At 41.6% G+C, this 17,749-nt stretch overlaps 1 protein-coding gene across 1 annotated transcript in view; it reads right to left on the bottom strand.

Moving 5' to 3' along the window:
* GFPT1 (glutamine--fructose-6-phosphate transaminase 1) overlaps positions 1-17,749 on the bottom strand; it is a 60,056-nt gene extending 42,307 nt beyond the window's left edge. The window contains exons 1-3 of the mRNA XM_017853758.1: positions 17,672-17,749; positions 7,718-7,825; positions 4,038-4,145 (exon numbers count right to left, since the gene is read on the bottom strand). Of these exons, the coding sequence (XP_017709247.1) occupies positions 4,038-4,145; positions 7,718-7,825; positions 17,672-17,747 (292 nt within the window). The 5' untranslated portion in view covers positions 17,748-17,749. The remainder of the gene's footprint in view (positions 1-4,037; positions 4,146-7,717; positions 7,826-17,671) is intronic.

Here is a 17,749-nt window from a genome sequence, read left to right as displayed (position 1 = left end):
TGAAACAGAGTTTCGCTCTTGTTGCCCAAGCTGGAGTGAGTGCAATGGTGCAATCTTGGCTCACTGCAACCTCCGCCTCCCAGGTTCAAGCAATTCTTCTGCCTCAGTCTCCTGAGTAGCTGGGATTACAGGTGCGCACCACCACACCTGGCTAATTTTTCTTATTTTTAGTACAGACAGGGTTTCACCATGTTGGCCAGGCTGGTCTTGAACTCCTGACCTCAGGTGATCCGCCCACCTCGGCCTCCCAAAGTGCTGGGATTACAGGTGTGAGCCACTGCACCAGGCCTGTTTGACTACTTTTTAAAGCTAACTATAATTAAAGCAGTATCCCCCTGCACATGCTCGCAAGCAATACTGGAGAAAGTCACAAGATTCTGTATATAGAATCCATTTCAAATTCATGGTAATTACCACACCTTTATTTCACTGTTGCCGTAGGGACATTACCGAATGTCTAGTAAGAAAAAACTTATTGCTATGACAATAAGCACATTTCCCACAATAAATATTTCATGTCATATAAATTAATCATGACTTTGAATCCTTGACTCCTCCTTATTGTCTGTTACCCGTTTTAAAGCCCTTTGCTGAATCTTAAGTCTAGATAATCCCCACACTCAGTTTCTCGTCTCCCATCCACTGCCAAGGAATACTGAATAAAGTCAGAAAATTCTGTAAATTAAGACCCTTTCAAATTCATGGTAATCAGCATACCTATTTCACTGTTGCTACTTAGGAAACATGTATCCAAGTTCCTTATTCATTAAACTGATAGCTCAATCCAGTTCCCCGACAGTTCATCATATCTTTTCTATTCTCTGTAAAGCTCAATCCTACCTGCAGTCCCTCAATTTCCACTTTACTCAGCTTTTGTCCTCTCACCTGGTAATTATCTGCTTTAAGTTTGTCTTTTACCTTTGATTCCTAAAGTACACTCTTTCCTTTAAAGGCCAACTGCTTGCCTGTGCCTTGATCTTCTTGGGCCGTACTGCTTCAATAATTTCCTCATTTGCATCTTCCATGTTAACCTACCTCTACTCCCATGGCTCCTTGCCCTCTGCCTGCTTTTTCTCAGATGTCATCTTCCCTTTTTAAAAAAAATACTTAAAACATATTTAAATTTGCTGGGAATAATGAACAGCCAACTACCCATACTCAGAGTTAACGAAACATCTACTCATTTGTGCTTTACATATTTTTTAGGATCTAAAATGTAAAAAATCAACGTGGTATATGGAAACTCTAAATAAATAAATGTAAAAAAAATGCAATTGATACCTCCTTTATATCCCCATCCCATTCATTTCCTCCTCAGAGGACTCTCAAGTTGACAGTCTTACTATACATGACTTTTAAACTATGATTATGTTAACATGAGACCATAAATGACAGTATCATTCTGTGTTTTTAAATGTCCTATACTTTACATACCAGGAATTATCCATGTTCCCATATGCAGAACCAGATTCAGTGCACTCCTTTCAAAAGCTACATATGGTCATTCACTATCATATACAACTTATTTTTTGTTGTTTTTGTTGTTGTTCTTTTGTGGAGATGGGAGTCTCACTCTGTTGTCCAGGCTGGCGTGCAGTGGCGTGATCTCAGCTCAATGCAAGATCTGCCTCCTGGATTCAAGTGATTCTACTGCCTCAGCCTCCCCAACTAGCTGGAATTATGGGCACACGCTGCCACACCGGCTAATTTTTGTATTTTAGTAGAGATGGGGTTTCACCATGTCGCCCAGGCTCGTCTCAAACTCCAGAGCTCAGGCAATCTGCCCACCTCGGCCTCCCAAAGAGCTAGGATTACAGGCATGAGCCACCACACCCAGCATACACAACTTATTATATCATCCATCCCATTCCCTTATTTACAGACATTTAGGCTGGTTCCAAAATTTTGTGACAATGAATCTTGTTGTCATGTCACCTTGTTCATTGTGTTTCCTTCAAGTATATATCCAAGAGTGGAAGTGCTTAGTCTCAGGGTATAGGCATTTCCCAGGTAGATATTGCCAGATTGCTCTTTAAAGTGATTTACCAGTCACAAATTCACCAGTAATAGCTGCAAGTTTCCATCTGTAGCTAATAAATTCAATCAATACTCATTTTGCGTGCATTGTAGGGTAAGATTAGCTAGGGGTTGGCCAGGCACAGTGGCTCAAGCCTGTAATTCTAGCACTTTGGGAGGCCAAAGAGGGTGGATCACCTGAGGTCAGGAATTCACGACCAGCCTGGCCAACATGGCAAAATCCCATCTCTACTAAAAATACAAAAATTAGCCAGATGTGGTGGCACACGCCTGTAATCCCAGCTACCCGGGAGGCTGAGGCAGGAGAACTGCTTGAACCAGGAAGCAGAGGTTGCAGTAAGCCGAGATTGTGTCACTACACTCCAGCCTGGGCAAGAGACCAAGAGTCCATCTTTAAAAAGAAAAAAAAAAAAATTAGCTAGGAGTAAAGCAGACACCCAAATAATTACGCTTCAAACACAAACCAGTTGGCCAGGCACAGTGGCTAATGCCTGTAATCCCAGTACTTTGGGAGGCCGAGGTGGGTGGATCACTTGCAGTCAGGAGTTCAAAACTAGCCTGGCCAATATAGTGAAACCCCATCTCTACCAAAAATACAAAAATTAGCCAGGCATGGTGGCACATGTCTATAATCCCAGCTACTCGGGAGGCTGAAACAGGAGAATCGCTTGAACCTGAGAGGCAGAGGTTGCAGTGAGCCAAGACTGTGCCATTGCACTCCAGCCTGGGCATTGCAGCAAGACTCCATCTGGGGGGAAAAAAAACAGTTTACTGCGAAGAGGCATGTTTCAATATGTTGACACTGAATAACGGTGATTCTGTTCACAATATGCCTTTATAACCTCCCATATTTGTCTACCAATACTTTAAATAAAAAGGACTACTATCATTCAAACCTGCCATTACTATTCTTATCTTTCTATGCTATTCTACTCAGAAGGTCCTCCCTTCACATCTTCACTGACCAAATATAATGAGCACCCATTCCCTACGTATTCCCAGTCTCGTCAACTTGTGGCAACTCTCCCCTGAATCTCACAGCAATGTCTGTTGTTCTCTCCTACAGAACCCACTGTATCAGCCTGGTATACAGGATGCAGAACACACAGTAGATATTTATACTATTGTTTTTGAAGTGTAGTTATTTGGGTGTCTGCTTTACCCCTAGCTAATCTTACACTACAATACAGGCAAAATAAGTATTGATTTAATCTATTAAACAAGTACTACAAAGCTAAATGTATGGCTTATGTGGGGAAAAAAAAAGACAAAATCCATCATTTTCCTCTACCTGTACTCTTCCACAATGATTATGATGGCATTCATATGAGTAGGTACATAAAATACTTGCTGTTTCCTGGATTTTGTGGAGAATTTTAAAAGTATTTTTTCAATCAATCTACTTCAAAGTTTGTTTTGTTTTCAAGTTTCTTGTGAAAAAATAAAATGTGTAAGCATAATGTTATGACCTAAATACTGAGAAGTAAATCCTCTTTGGTGGGGCATACATCTCTGACAATCCTTGTGCCAGAGAAGAAAACTATGAGGGAGAACATGATACTTACCAGATTCTATCAGACTTACTCAAAGATGCAACGTCAAAATTGACTACATCCAAGCTAGGCATTTAATTCAAAGTGAAGACAATTAGCAAGTGAAGACACATGTATAAGGGCATCACTAAAAATACCTTTTGTCCTATGGAAAGCTCTTCCTCAGGAATGGTGGCTCTGAAGATACTTATTATTCAGAGCTTGCTGAAGGTATATACCTAACTAATTTCCTTCCCTAGTTGCAATGATTATTTTTCAGGCTCAGGCACATTTTAAAACTAGTCCAGACAGTAACAAAACTACTTTTCTTTCCTCCCTTCAGTGTTACAGACCATTATCATTAAAATGGGTCCCAAAATATTGGGGGGAGGGAGTAACTTGGTGGAGAATGGGGAGGGAAAAGGAAGAGAAGGGGAAGGGGGACAAAAATCAACTTAAGTACGTTACTGTGAACTTCTTCATCCAGTGCCTTAACTTTTCCTTTCTTCTTAATAAGCTGGATTTTGCAGGCATTGGCTTCCCAATCTTTGTCATTGCCTCCATCAACTCCCACACCTAAACCATCATAAGGTAAAAAAGCAAGATTTAGAAACTGGCTACTGATAAAATTATTAATGTGAGGCAAAATTTTTAATTAAAAAATATATTCTCATCTAATTAATTCACTTATTTATCAATTCAACATCTACTGAAAACCTGTTGTGTATCAAGAACCAGGATAGCTGCTAGACACAAGAACAAAAATAACTCCATTCCCGTCCTCAAATTTCTAAGTCTATCGAGAAGATAGACAAGGAAAAAATAATTCAGCATAATTATGACTTATAATAAAAATACTATAGGTTACAGTTGGGATACAATGGAGAAATGCAAAAGATGGGCACCCACCTCAGAAGGTAGCTAAGGAAGGAAGGTCATAGAACACATCTCTTAACTGTCTCCTTAAGTTGCTAACGAACTTGAAAAAGCTACCCTGAAGATACTGGGAAAACACTGCCCTTTAAGCAAAGAAGTGATTCGGCAAAAATGTTTAGCAAAGCCCTTCTAGAAACAGTGTAGAGAAAGAACTGGAGGGAGAGAAACAGAAGGAAGAAACCAGTTGTCAAAAGCTACAGCTACAGCAAAGCAAAAATGAAGGGGACCTGAACTAAACAGTGGTAATGCAGACAGAGATAAATGATATTGGGAAGTGGAACTGACTGAATGTAAGTGAGAAAGCAGGAGAAGTCTGGAATACCTCAAAGAACTTGTAGAATGGCTCCAAGGACTTGTTGAATGATTCTCAATAAAAGGGACATAGAAAAACAGTGGGCATGCCTGTAATCCCAGCTGCTTGGGAGGCTAAAGCAGGAGAATGGCTTGAACCCGAGAGGTGGAGGTTGCAGTGAGCTGAGATCGTGCCATTGCACTCCAGCCTGGGCAACAGAGTGAGATTCATCTCAAAAACAAATAAAAAACAGAGTAGGAAGTACGGTGAGGACTGCAGTGTATTGAGCTTATTTTCTTTTTTCTTTTTTTTTTTTTTGAGACACAGTCTTGCTCTGTCACCCAGGATGGAGGGCAGTGGCGCAATCTCGGCTCCCTGCAACCTCCGCCTCCCAGGTTCAAGCAATTCTCCTGCCTCACCCTCCCAGGTAGCTGGGATTACAGGTACATGCCACAATGCGTGGCTAATTTTTGTTTTTTTTTTTTAGTAGAGACAGGGTTTCACCATGTTGGTTAGGCTGGTCTTGAACTCTTTACCTCAAGTGATCCATCCACCTCAGCCTCCCAAAGTGTTCGGATTACAGGCATGAGTCACCACGCCTGGCCTCAGTTCAATTTTTGAACATGCAAAGTTTAAAATATCATGGTCTATCTAGGAAAAAACTTCCAGGAGGCCTAGAATACAGCTTGGGAGATACATCCAGATTAGAAGAAATATATCTGGATTAGAAGTCACCAACATACTCACACACAAAAAAATTAAAATAAAAAATAAAAAGAAGAAAACAAAGAAGTTACCAACATATATTAATAGAAGGTTGATGGGCCGGGCATGGTGGCTTACGCCTGTAATTCCAGCACTTTGGGAGGCTGAGGTGGGGGGAATCACAAGGTCAGGAGATTGAGCCCATCCTGGCCAACATGGTGAAACCATCTCTACTAAAAATACAACAATTAGCTGGGAGTGGTGGCAGGCGCCTGTAATCCCAGCTACTCAGGAGGCTGAGACAGGAGAATTGCTTGAACTCGGGAGGTGGAGGCTGCAGTGAGCCAAGATCACGCCACTGCACTCCAGCCTTGCGACAGAGTAAGACTTTATTTCAAAAAAAAAAGAAGACTAATAAAGTCAGAGCTCACCCATGAAGACACCAAATAAGAGGAGTGGGCCTAGAAAAGAATCTTAGCTGGGTGCAGGGGCTCACGCCTATAATCCCAGCACTTTGGGAGGTCAAGGTGGGTGGATCTCCTAAGGTCAGGAGTTCAAGACCAGCCTAGGCAACATGGTGAAACCCCATCTCTACTAAAATTACAAAAATTAGCCAGGCGTGGTGGCGTGCACCTGTAATCCCAGCTACTGGAGAGGCTGAGGCAGGAGAATCACTTGAATCTGGGAGGCAAAAGTTGCAATAGTGAGCCAAGATCGCACCATTGCACTCCAGCCTGGGTGACAGAGCAAGACGCATCTCGAAAAGAGTCTTGAAGAACATTAATATTCGAGCTGTAAGTAGAAGAAAGGAGCCTCCAAAGCAAACAGAAAAGAAGTAATCTTAGCATCTTAGGAAGAGAATAAGATGTGTTATCAAAGAAGCTAAGGAAGGAGAGAATTTTAAAAACAAAGGAGTTGAGGAACTGACTTTCCATCACTAAGGAAAGTCAAGGAAGACAAATGCCCATTCCATGTGCCAATGTTAAGTGTACAAAAAAGAGTTAACATAGCAGGTGTGAAACTGCTATCCTTAGAAAGGCCTGTTTTCAAGGTTGGCCCTTCACTGGTATCTTGAAACTTGGTTTTTGGAAGGATTCCTACCACCCTAACCAAAAGTATCTCACTAAACAAACTGTGCAAACAATGTGGTTTATGCTGAACATCTGCTCTTCTTTTGGGAGTCTAGAATTTTGATACATGCTAGGCAGAGGGTGCCTACGTGACCAGCCCCCAATGAAAACCTGAGGCACTGATCCACTGGTGAGCAACTTGTGCCTAGCTTTCTCAAGACTTCACTTCATGCACCTTCTCCCTTAGCTGATTGTGCTTTGTATTCTTTTGCTATAATGAAACATAGCCATGATTACAACCAAATGCTGAGTCCTGTGAGTCCTCCTAGGGAATCATCAGATTTGAGGATGGTCTTAGGAACCTCTGACACAGTTGAGGGAAGGAGCTAGGGTAGAATATAAAGTTACCAGAAAGTTATGTTTATGTGTCACTTATTTAAGATAGAAGAGGCTGGAATCAGTGGTTTGCCTGTAATCCCAGCACTTTGAAAGGCCAAGGCAGGACGATCACTTGAGGCCAGGAGCTTGAGACCAGCCCAGGCAACATAGTGAGACTCTCATCTCTATAAAAACTTCTTAAAAATTAGCTGGGCATGGTGGCACACAGCTATAGTCCTAGCTACTTAGGAGGCTGGGGAGGGAGGATTGCCTGAGCCCAGAGTTCCAGACTGCAGTGAGCTATGACTGTACCACTACATTCCAGCTTGGGTGACAGAGTGAGATCCTACCTCAAAAATAAATAATAAAAATAAGAAATAAGAATCTGAGGCAAGTTTATATGCCAAAACATGAAATCAATGGAGAAAAATTAAAGTTACAAGAAAGAAAAAAGAATCTACAGAGAAAGACCTTCGTGAATTTTGTTTTACCACAATAATGCCCCATATGATGTTTTTACAATAATATTCTTAATTAATAGAAGATCATCATAAGCAATACTTCACATAAATGGTAACACTGTTGAGACTACATAAATAAATCCTTTAAATATGATTAATAGACAAAAATTCTTCCAATTTACATTTACTCAAAACAGATTTTAATAGTCTAGTCACCTAATTAATAATAATAATAATAATCTCTATTTAAATAATAATCTCTATTTAAATAATCATGCAAAATCCATAGTATTTTTTTAAAAGTACCAGCAGAATCATATCCTCTGTACTCCAGTCTCTGAAGGCCTTTGATTAGGGTCTCCAAGATTTCTCGTCTCGTTCGAGGAACATGGTAGTTTAAGTAAGCAAATATACCTGCAAATAAACAAATATTTAATGAAAAATTCTGATTTAAAAATCAAAATTAGCATAATTATGTCAAGTATATGAAAAAATGTGACGTTAGATTCTGTCTTTCAAACAACATTTCAAACCGTTTAAAGGCAATGGAACTTTTTCAAGGGAGAATTTAAACATGTCAAAATACATGTTTATAATTTTTTCAAAGAAGCTTATAAAGCTGGCTCCTTATTTTCCATGACTGCCATTTTTGTCAAGTGAAATTTAATTTTTTAAAAAACCAATTAACAAATTTATAGTTTATGTCCTATATACAGAGCATTTCGTTTCAAGAAAAAAATTTCTGAAGTAATTTAAGCAACATACAGGCCCTAAAATCTATACCAATGAGATTAATTTTGCTTACTTCCAATAACCATGCTATCAGTGACATTTTAAGAATAATTACATTGGGGTTCCTTGTGTGCGCGTGCTGGCTCAAGCCTGTAATCCCAGCACTTGTTGGTTGGATTGTTGGGCCGTAGTTCGGTTGCCAGATCACGAGGTCAGGGATAGATCTTCATCCATGTGCTTATATGCAATTGGTGAAACCCCGTCGTACTACTAAATAATACAAAACGAAGCTAGTGTTCCTGCTGTGAGGGGTGGGCGGGTCGTACGCTTGTGTCCCATGCTACTTCCGGATTGGCTGAGGCAGTGAGAATGTCGATGAAACCCGGTAGGCGGAGCTGCTATGTGTATTTGCTTGAGATCCGGCCACTTGTCATCCAGCTCTGGCATGGCAGGCAAGACTCCGTCTCAAAATAATAAATTAAAAAAAGAATAACGATGCGGTCCGGGCGCTGTGGCTCACGCCTGTAATTCCCAGTCACTTTGGGAGGCTGAGGCGGTGGTAGCTGATCAGATCAGGATGATCAAGACCATCCTGGCCAACATGGTGAACCCGTCTCTACTAAAAAAATACAAAAAAATTTAGCCTAGTCATGTGGTGGTGTCGCGGTATGTAGTCCCATGCTACTTCGGTTGAGGTATGATATGCAGAGAAATGCGAGAATCCTAGGAGGCGTGGTCTTGCTAGTGAGCTTCGTATGAATCGCCCCTACGGGCACTCAGTCTCTGGGAAGCAGTTTGAGCCGAGACTCCGGCTCAAAAAAAAATAAAAAATAAAAATAGTGATGAACACGATGTGAAAAAAAAAATACTCACCCCTTAAATAATTACGTAAAATAGTAAAAACTGACCAAATACATAACTATCTTAAAAGAAAACTGCTTGAATTACTTGTTTATCATATTAGCAAATGACAACCAGGTAACAACTCTAGAAAATTCACAGAAAAAGAGCAATCATGTGGAAAAACAAAACTAGAAAAAAAAGGAGTAATACAATGTGAACTGAACCAGATAAGAAAAGAAGTAACAGAACACAGGTAAGGGAAATCCACATTTTAGGAATGGCAGCATGGGCATTATCTGAGGTTTTCCATGGCTGTGCTTTGGCCAGAGTGGACACAGCTTTAACGTATCAAAACTGAAGACTAAAATATTTTAAAATACAAGTTCAAGCTGCTTATTTTAAAATTTCCCTTTTTCTTAACTACATTTCACTGTAATTCTGATTCATAAGATGTTTAAATTAATTCTGTGAGACAGAACTCCCAAATAACTAGTCTTCATTTCCACCTGTAAAGAGATACTTCTATAGAGTGTGATTCTATTGAAACATTTCAGCATACAAAAATAGCGCATTGTTGATACCCAACAAGAAAGCCATAACATATATGCTGATCACCATGATCAATACAGTGCAATTTTCTCAAATAAACTATTATGCCCTAAAAAAGAGAAACTCACATTAAAATCCAAAATAACCTGAAACAAAGGTTTCAGCTCTCCCCAAAGAAGTAGTTCCAGGCCAAAGACTTACAGAAATCCTGTATTTCATTCAGATTAAAAAAAAAAAAATACACACACATCTTACATTTATATTTTTTAAGCTTTCCTGTAATGTACAGTCATCTTACTTTCACAGCATGACCACCCTGTAGGGGTGGGTAGAACATCTATCTTACCTAATTCAAAAATAGAAAATGAGTTAACTGATATCCCAGAGATACCCACAAATAGCATTCCCAACCTCAAAGCACAGCAATTAAGATAAGGATAAACAACATGCTGCTTAAGGGTATTTCTAAAGTAAGAGTGGTAGCGGCACAGCCATGTGCAGCTTCAAACTTTCAATGGCTACTCATGATATAAACACAAGAGGACAGTAGAAGAGTCTCAAGACCAACTCCACCCATTTAATTCAGAAGAATGAGTCTCGGGTTTTTGTTGTTACTTCTGTTCCTTCATAAAGTATCTGTAATATGAATAAGCCAATAACCCATTTGTAAATCAAACTTTGCACTCTTCACCCATGGGTCACTGATCTTTGAGAAAGATTAAACACCTACAGATAACTCTCAGTTAAGTATTTTAACCAGGCCATTAAAAGACAATACACAGAACACAAATCTTTTCTAAAACAATACTTTAATACAAATGTGGGCCGGGTGCAGTGGCTCACACCTGTAAATCCAACTTTGGGAAGCTAAGGTAGGCACATCACCTGAGGCCAGGAAATCAAGACCAACCTGGCCAACATGGCGAAACCCATCATTACTACTGAAAATACAAAAATTGGCTGGGCACGGTGGCATGCGCCTGTACTCCCAGCTACTTGGGAGGCTGAGATGGGGAGAATCGCTTGAATCCAGGAGGCAGAGTTGTAGTGAGCCGAGATCACGCCACTGCACTCCAGCCTGGGAGAGAGAGAGACTCGTCTCAAAAAAAAAAGTGTGAAAGAAACTGAATCTGAACTAGTCCCCACCACTGTGACTGCATCAGCTAGAGTCCTTTAAAGAAGGACACAACCTAGCTGATTTGAAAACACAAGCCTGTCGAGGATTGTTTGCAGTCTGTCCAGAGCTGACAAATTCTAATAATGCAGTACATCCAGAAAAACTCACTCCTAAACTCCTTTTTAAGAAATCTAAGTCTGATAGTAAAAGTAAAAATGTAAGCCGGATGGTAAAAATGAAAGTGTGATGGTAAACGATTTAAAGATTAAATACGTATATTAATTTGTTAAAACCATTTAAATGCTAATGATATAAAACTGTTTTTAAGACAATTTATAGACTCTACTTTTTTTTTTTTTTTTGAGACGGAGTCGCGCTCTGTTGCCCGGGCTGGAGTGCAGTGGCCGGATCTCAGCTCACTGCAAGCTCCGCCTCCCGGGTTTACGCCATTCTCCTGCCTCAGCCTCCCGAGTAGCTGGGACTACAGGCGCCCGCCACCTCGCCCGGCTAGCTTTTGTATTTTTTAGTAGAGATGGTGTTTCACTGTGTTAGCCAGGATGGTCTCGAACTCCTGACCTTGTGATCCGCCCGTCTCGGCCTCCCAAAGTGCTGGGATTACAGGCTTGAGCCACCGCGCCCGGCCGACTCTACTTTTTTTAAAAGATTAATGCAGCAGGGCTGGGTGGCTCATGCCTGTAATTCCAGCACCTTGGGAGGCCAAGGCGGGTGGATTACACGAGGTCAAGAATTCAAGACCAGCCTGTACAACATGCTCAAACTCCATCTCTACAAAAATACCAAAATTAGCTGGGCATGATGGCAGGTGCCTGTAATCCCAGCTACTGAGGAGGCTGAGGCAGGAGAACTGCTTGAACCTGGAAGGCAGAAGTTGCAGTGAGCCGAGATTGTGCCACTGCACTCTAGCCTGGGCAACAGAGCAAGACTCTGTCTCAAAAAAAAAAAACTTAATGCAATATTAAATTCACTGTTTTTAATAATGTAACTCAACAACAGCATTCAACTTTGATAATACTTCTAACTTCAATCTCCTTGGTTTATAATGGCTCACTATATGAATCTTGAGAGCCTAAGAACATTTTGGCTGAGTGCTGTGGCTCACACCTGTAATCCCAACACTTTGGGAGGCCAAGGGAGGCGGATCATGAGGTCAGGAGTTCAAGACCAGCCTGACCAACATGGTGAAACCCTGTCTCTACTAAAAATACAAAAAAAAAAAAAAAAAAGCCGGCTGTGGTGGCACATGCCTGTAGTCTCAGCTACTCGGGAGGCTGAGGCAGGAGAATAGCTTGAACCTGGGAGGCAGAGGTTGCAGTGCACCTAGACTGTGCCATTGCACTCCAGCCTGAGCAAATGAGCAAGACTCCATCTCAAAAAAAAAAAAAAGGTAATAGAGCTAGAAGAAGGAAGGGATTAGCCTCAGACATACCTGATGAGGAAAATGGGAGCTAAGAAGTTAAATCTGTCAGTTTCATAGCCCTGTCCCTTGATAGCACTGCTAGCCCAAGGCATTCCACCTGCGGGGCTACTGGGTTAACTATAATCTTGGGGTGCCGAAGACAATATTGGCAGCAATTCATCAGGCACGCAGGGCATGTTCACAAGGGAGGCATTCACAACTCACAATGATGCTTGTTAGAGCAGAAATCGTTAGTTTGACCTCTATTTTCAGGTCTTCGACTTGTCTTATCAAAACTCCCAATAAACAGCTGTTTTTTTTGTTTTTTTCTGAAACAGAGTCTCACTCTGTCACCAAGGCTGGCGCCATCTCGGCTCATTGCAACCTCTGTCTCCCAGGTTCTAGCAATTCTCCTGCCTCAGCCTCCCAAGTAGCTGGGATCATATATGCCGCCACCATGCCCGGCTAATTTTTTGTATTTTTAGTAGAGATGGGGTTTCGCCATGTTGGCTAGGCTGGTCTCAAACTCCTGACCTCAGGGGATCCACCCGCCTCAGCCTCCCAAAGTGCTAGGATTACAGGCGTGAGCCACTGCACCCAGCCTAACCTCCCAATAAACAGTTCTTAAGTAAGGTAATGGCAAAAGCCTAAAATCAACTTTCCACCACTCTTCAGTAATTGCTCTAAGAGCACACACAGTAGCTGTGTAAGCATAGATGTATACAGCATAGGAGCTGCATAAGCACCCCCAAATCAGCATGTACTTCACAAGTGTAAGCTTTCTTACTAATGGAATATACTTGGAATAAAATAACTCCCTAACTGAAGGAGATGCTTGAACCTACAGACATCATTCTCAGAAAATGGCAACTTAAATTCAGTGACAAAAAAGCATTTATGAGTACCTTGCTAACAAAATTTCAGAAGCAATCCGGATCACAGACTAGACATACCTGGTTGAAAGCAATGTAGCTGCAAATAAAGACTGTTAAACCTTATTGAAAAGAAAACTAGGCCGAGCGCGGTGGCTCAAGCCTGTAATCCCAGCACTTTGGGAGGCCGAGACGGGCGGATCACGAGGTCAGGAGATCGAGACCATCCTGGCTAATACGGTGAAACCCCGTCTCTACTAAAAAATACAAAAAACTAGCCGGGCGACGAGGCGGGCGCCTGTAGTCCCAGCTACTCGGGAGGCTGAGACAGGAGAGGGGCGGAACGCGGGAGGCGGAGCTTGCAGTGAGCTGAGAGCCCGCCACTGCACTCCAGCCTGGGGGGCAGAGCAAGACTCCGTCTCAAAAAAAAAAAAAAAAAGAAAACTAAACTCAACTGACTAGTCAAATTATTGAAATTCCTATGCCTGGTTGCATTTATGTCCTTATGAATAGGAAATTTTATTTTTATATATTTTATCATTTGACAGCTTCAATATTTTGGGACCCTAAACACTGTAACTTACCAATGATAAGTGTTCAAATTCATTCTCTAAACTTAAAACTTCTGAATCCTAAATTCACCTATAATGTCACTTAAATTCTAAATTTGTTTTATTATTCTTATAACGCTAGTCACAAATTAATTCATCATCATCATTAAAGATTCAAACTAGGCCAGGAGCGGTGGCTCACGCCTGTAATCCCAACACTTTGGGAAGAGAGGCAGGAGGATTACTTGAGCTCAGGAGTTCGAAACCAGTCAGGGCAACATAGCAAGACCCTGTCTCTATTAAAATTTGAAATAATAAATAAAGATTAAAACTATACAGATGCTACAGAATTAATTGTAAAAATCTCTCCTTTCTGTCTCCACATAGGTTCCATCCCTTCTCGGAGATAGCTACTGTTAATTCCATACACACAGTCCCAGTCCTTCAGCTATAAATTTTTCCACAGGCCGGGTACAGTAGCAGACGCCTGTAATCCCAGCACTTTCAGAGGCCAAGGCGGGAGGATCACTTGAGGGCAGGAGTTTGAGATCAGCCTGGGCAATACAGGGAGACCCTGTCTCTACAAAAAATAAAAAATTAGGCATGGTGGTGCATGCCTGTAGTCCCAGCTACTTGGAAGGCTGAGGTGGGAGAATCACTTGATCCCAGGGGTTCAAGGTTGCAGTGAACTAGTCAGTATTATAATTATAGAATCACATTCTACATTTAAGATTTCTTTAAAATTAAGTATTATTTGAGATACATTTTTTTTCTTTTCACCAGGTGCTCTGCTCTGTCACCCAGGCTAGAGTATAGTGGCACAATCCCAGCTCATTGAAACTACCACCTCCTGGACTCAAGTGATCCTCTCATCTCAGCACCCCAAGAAGCTGGGACCACAGTGTGCCTGTTATTTATGTGTTTATTTATTTATTTATCCAATTTTTGAGATGGAGTTTTGTTCTTGTCGCCCAGGCTGGGGTACAGTGATGTGATCTTAGCTCACTGCAACCTCTGTCTCCCAGGTTCAAGCAATTCTCCTGCCTCAGCCTCTGGAGTAGCTGAGATTACGGGCGTGAGCTACCACGCCTGGCTATTTTTTTATTTCTTGTAGAGATGAGGTGTCACTATATTGCCCAGGCTGGTCTCGAATTCCTGGACTCAAGCAATCCTCTTGTTTCGGCCTCCCAAAGTGCTCGGATTACCGGCATGAGCCACTGCACCCAGCCAAGATACATTTTCTACAATCCTAAGAGCATACATAAAGACTGAGCGCAGTGGCTCATGCCTACAATCCCAGCACTTCGGGAGGCCGAGGCAGTTGGATCACTTGAGGTCAGGAGATCGAGATCAGCCTGGCCAACATGGTGAAACCTCGTCTCTATTATAAAAATACAAAAATTAGCCAGGCATGGGTGACACGTGCCTGTCCCAGCTACTCAGGAGGCAGAAGCAGAAGAATCACTTGAGCCCGGGAGGTAGGGCAGAGGGTGCAGTGGGCTGAGATCGCACCACTGCACTCCAGGCTGGGCAACACAGCGAGACCCTGTCTCAAAAAAATAAAAAATTTAAAAGTAAAATAAAATAAATCACACATACAAAAATAACATATGAAGTGAAACAATTAAGACTTTCAATTATTTTGTGTGTTTTTAAATCGGTTCATGTCTCCCCTACTTTATTGTAACTACCACCACTAGAAGGGGCTCCATGACACATCTCTTCCACATTTAACATTCTGGAGCTCAAATCACTAGTTTTAAGTCCTGACATCTCTAATTATACACTCCTTCACAGTCTACCTATGTCATCATCTTTCTTGAGAAAACAAAGCATGCACTTCCTGCTCATAATCTTCAAATATTCCATCTCTCTCTCTATTCTCTCTGACCATTCAAATCAAATGACAATTTTTCATCATTCTGCCAAGTCAAACCCTCTGGGTCCACTGTGCTCTGACTCCTAGTCTCTGAGCACCTCTACATTGAACTATGACAGCCACGCAGAACTCATCTATCCATTTCAGTCCACTTTCGGATGGGCCCTCCGAACTGCTGACCAATCCTATTAACTCATCACTTGCTTAACTTTCAAACTTCTCCTAGATATTATTTTAGAGTCTAAGCTACATACTACTCTCAAATCTTCATTTTCTCCTCCCAGCTTCTTTTTCATTTTTGGTAGATTCTTACTTTATAGAATTAATTCTTTTCTTTTTTTTTTGAGACAGAGTCTCATTCTGTCACCCAGACTGGAGTGCAGTGGTGCTATCTGAGCTCACTGCAACCTCCACCTCCCAAGTTCAAGCGATTCTTCCACCTCAGCCTCTCAAACAGCAGCTGGGATTACAGGCGTGCATTACCACGCCTGGCTAAGTTTTGTATTTTTAGCAGAGACCAGGTTTCACCATGTTGGCCAGGCTGGTCTCAAACTCCTTACCTCAGGTGATCTGCTCACCTCGGCCTTCCAAAGTGCTGGGATTACAGGCGTGAGCCACTGTGCCCAGCCAGAATTAAAGTCTTCATTTTCTTTTTTTGTTTTGAAAACATAGAGACAAGGTCTCACTATGCTGTCCAGGCTGGTATCAAACTCCAAGCCTCAAGTGATCCTTGCACCTCAGCCTCCCAAAGTGGTGAGTTTACAAGGGCGAGTCACCAACCCTCACCCATCTTCTTTTCAACAGTTTAACAACACATATATTAAATACTTCTCATCCTTCCTTGTAACCTCAAGAGAGATATATTACACATACTACTCTCTGGAGCTAGCCTCTCCCCTACTTGTAACTTTAAAAAAAAAAAAAACCGGCCCTGCTCTGTCACCCAGTACCCTGGCTGGAGTGCAGCAACACAATCATAGCTCACTGCAGCCTCAAACTTCTGGGCTCAATTCTCCCACTTCAGGCTTCTAAGTAGACTGGACTACAGGTATGCACCACCACACCTGGCTAATTTTTTTTTTTTATTTTTATTTTTTATAGAGATGGAATCTCGCTATGTTGCCCAGGCTGATCTTGAACTCCTAGCCTCAAGTAATCCTCCTGCCTCAGCTTCCTGAGTGGCTGGGACTACAGGTGTGAGCCAAAGCACTGGCTACTTATAACTCTTTTTTTTTTTTTTTTTTAATTGAGACATAGTCTCACTCTGTCACCCAGGCTGGGGTACAGTGGCGTGATCTCAGCTCACTGCAACCTCCACCTCCCAGGTTCAAGCAATTCTCCTCCCTCAGCCTCCCAAGTAGCTGGGATTACAAGCGCGTACCATGACACTTGGCTATTTTTACATTTTTAGTAGAGATGGGATTTCACTATGTTGGCCAGGCTGGTCTCAAACTCCTGACCTCAAGTGATTTGCCCACTTCAGCCTCCCAAAGTGCTGGTATTACAGGTGTGACCCCTGCTCCGGGCCTTACTCATAACTCTTGATGAGTGTTTCTACAACTTTGTAAATAAGGAACTCTTTTGTTAACATCAAAATATTCTGAGGCTCCTTCACAACAATGGGTTAAATGTTTATTATTCAATGATCTAGAACAATTTTTATTCAACTTACAAAGTTATAAGCATATTAATAAGCAATGAACACCCTTTAACAACTTCAGGGCTTGTAGGTCAGGAACCACAGCTCTAGAATTCAAAGTCTCAACACTCCCAGAGGACTTCAATCCCAAAATCCTCTTCTTTTTCGTATTACTTGCAGCCCCCCTGAACACAAACTGAGACCCTTCTGCCTTGACATATGCAATTTATCTAATAATTTCTTCATAACCATATCCAATTAACTTCTCTGCAGTATTACATATGAATGACGTTTTTCTACTTTTACAGACTCTGTCTAAGGCAATATACTACTTTGGAACTCTTTTGCCTTTAACCACTGTTCTTTGGTCTGTTTTCCTGACACTTCTATTTCCTCCTTCAATCCCTCTGGTAGGAGTTCTCAAACTATTTCCGCCTCCATTCACTGACGGGTAACATATGCCATCAATGACTACCTCTCACAGTATACTAATTCTCTACAAGCTGGCACTATTCCTCAAAGTAAAAGTCCTGCCCCATCACCCAGAACATTCCTGACCTAATGCAGATACCCAAAGCCCAGAGCTCTTCAGTCTCTAAATTTCTACTCATTCTACTTGTGGTCTACGACATGGCAATGAACAAGGACTGTGTATTTTCACCTGAAGCTGTTGCATGTGCATTCTTTCCTCTGATCAGGCAGCAATTCCTTGAAGGCAACTCTCTTATTTTAGCCATCT

The sequence above is a fragment of the Rhinopithecus bieti genome, unplaced genomic scaffold (assembly GCF_001698545.2).
Source record: "Rhinopithecus bieti isolate Rb0 unplaced genomic scaffold, ASM169854v2 scaffold_36315, whole genome shotgun sequence".
NCBI classification, from domain to species: domain Eukaryota; kingdom Metazoa; phylum Chordata; class Mammalia; order Primates; family Cercopithecidae; genus Rhinopithecus; species Rhinopithecus bieti.
Note: the sequence above shows the minus strand (reverse complement) of the source record. Positions and strands in the feature narration are given on the sequence as shown.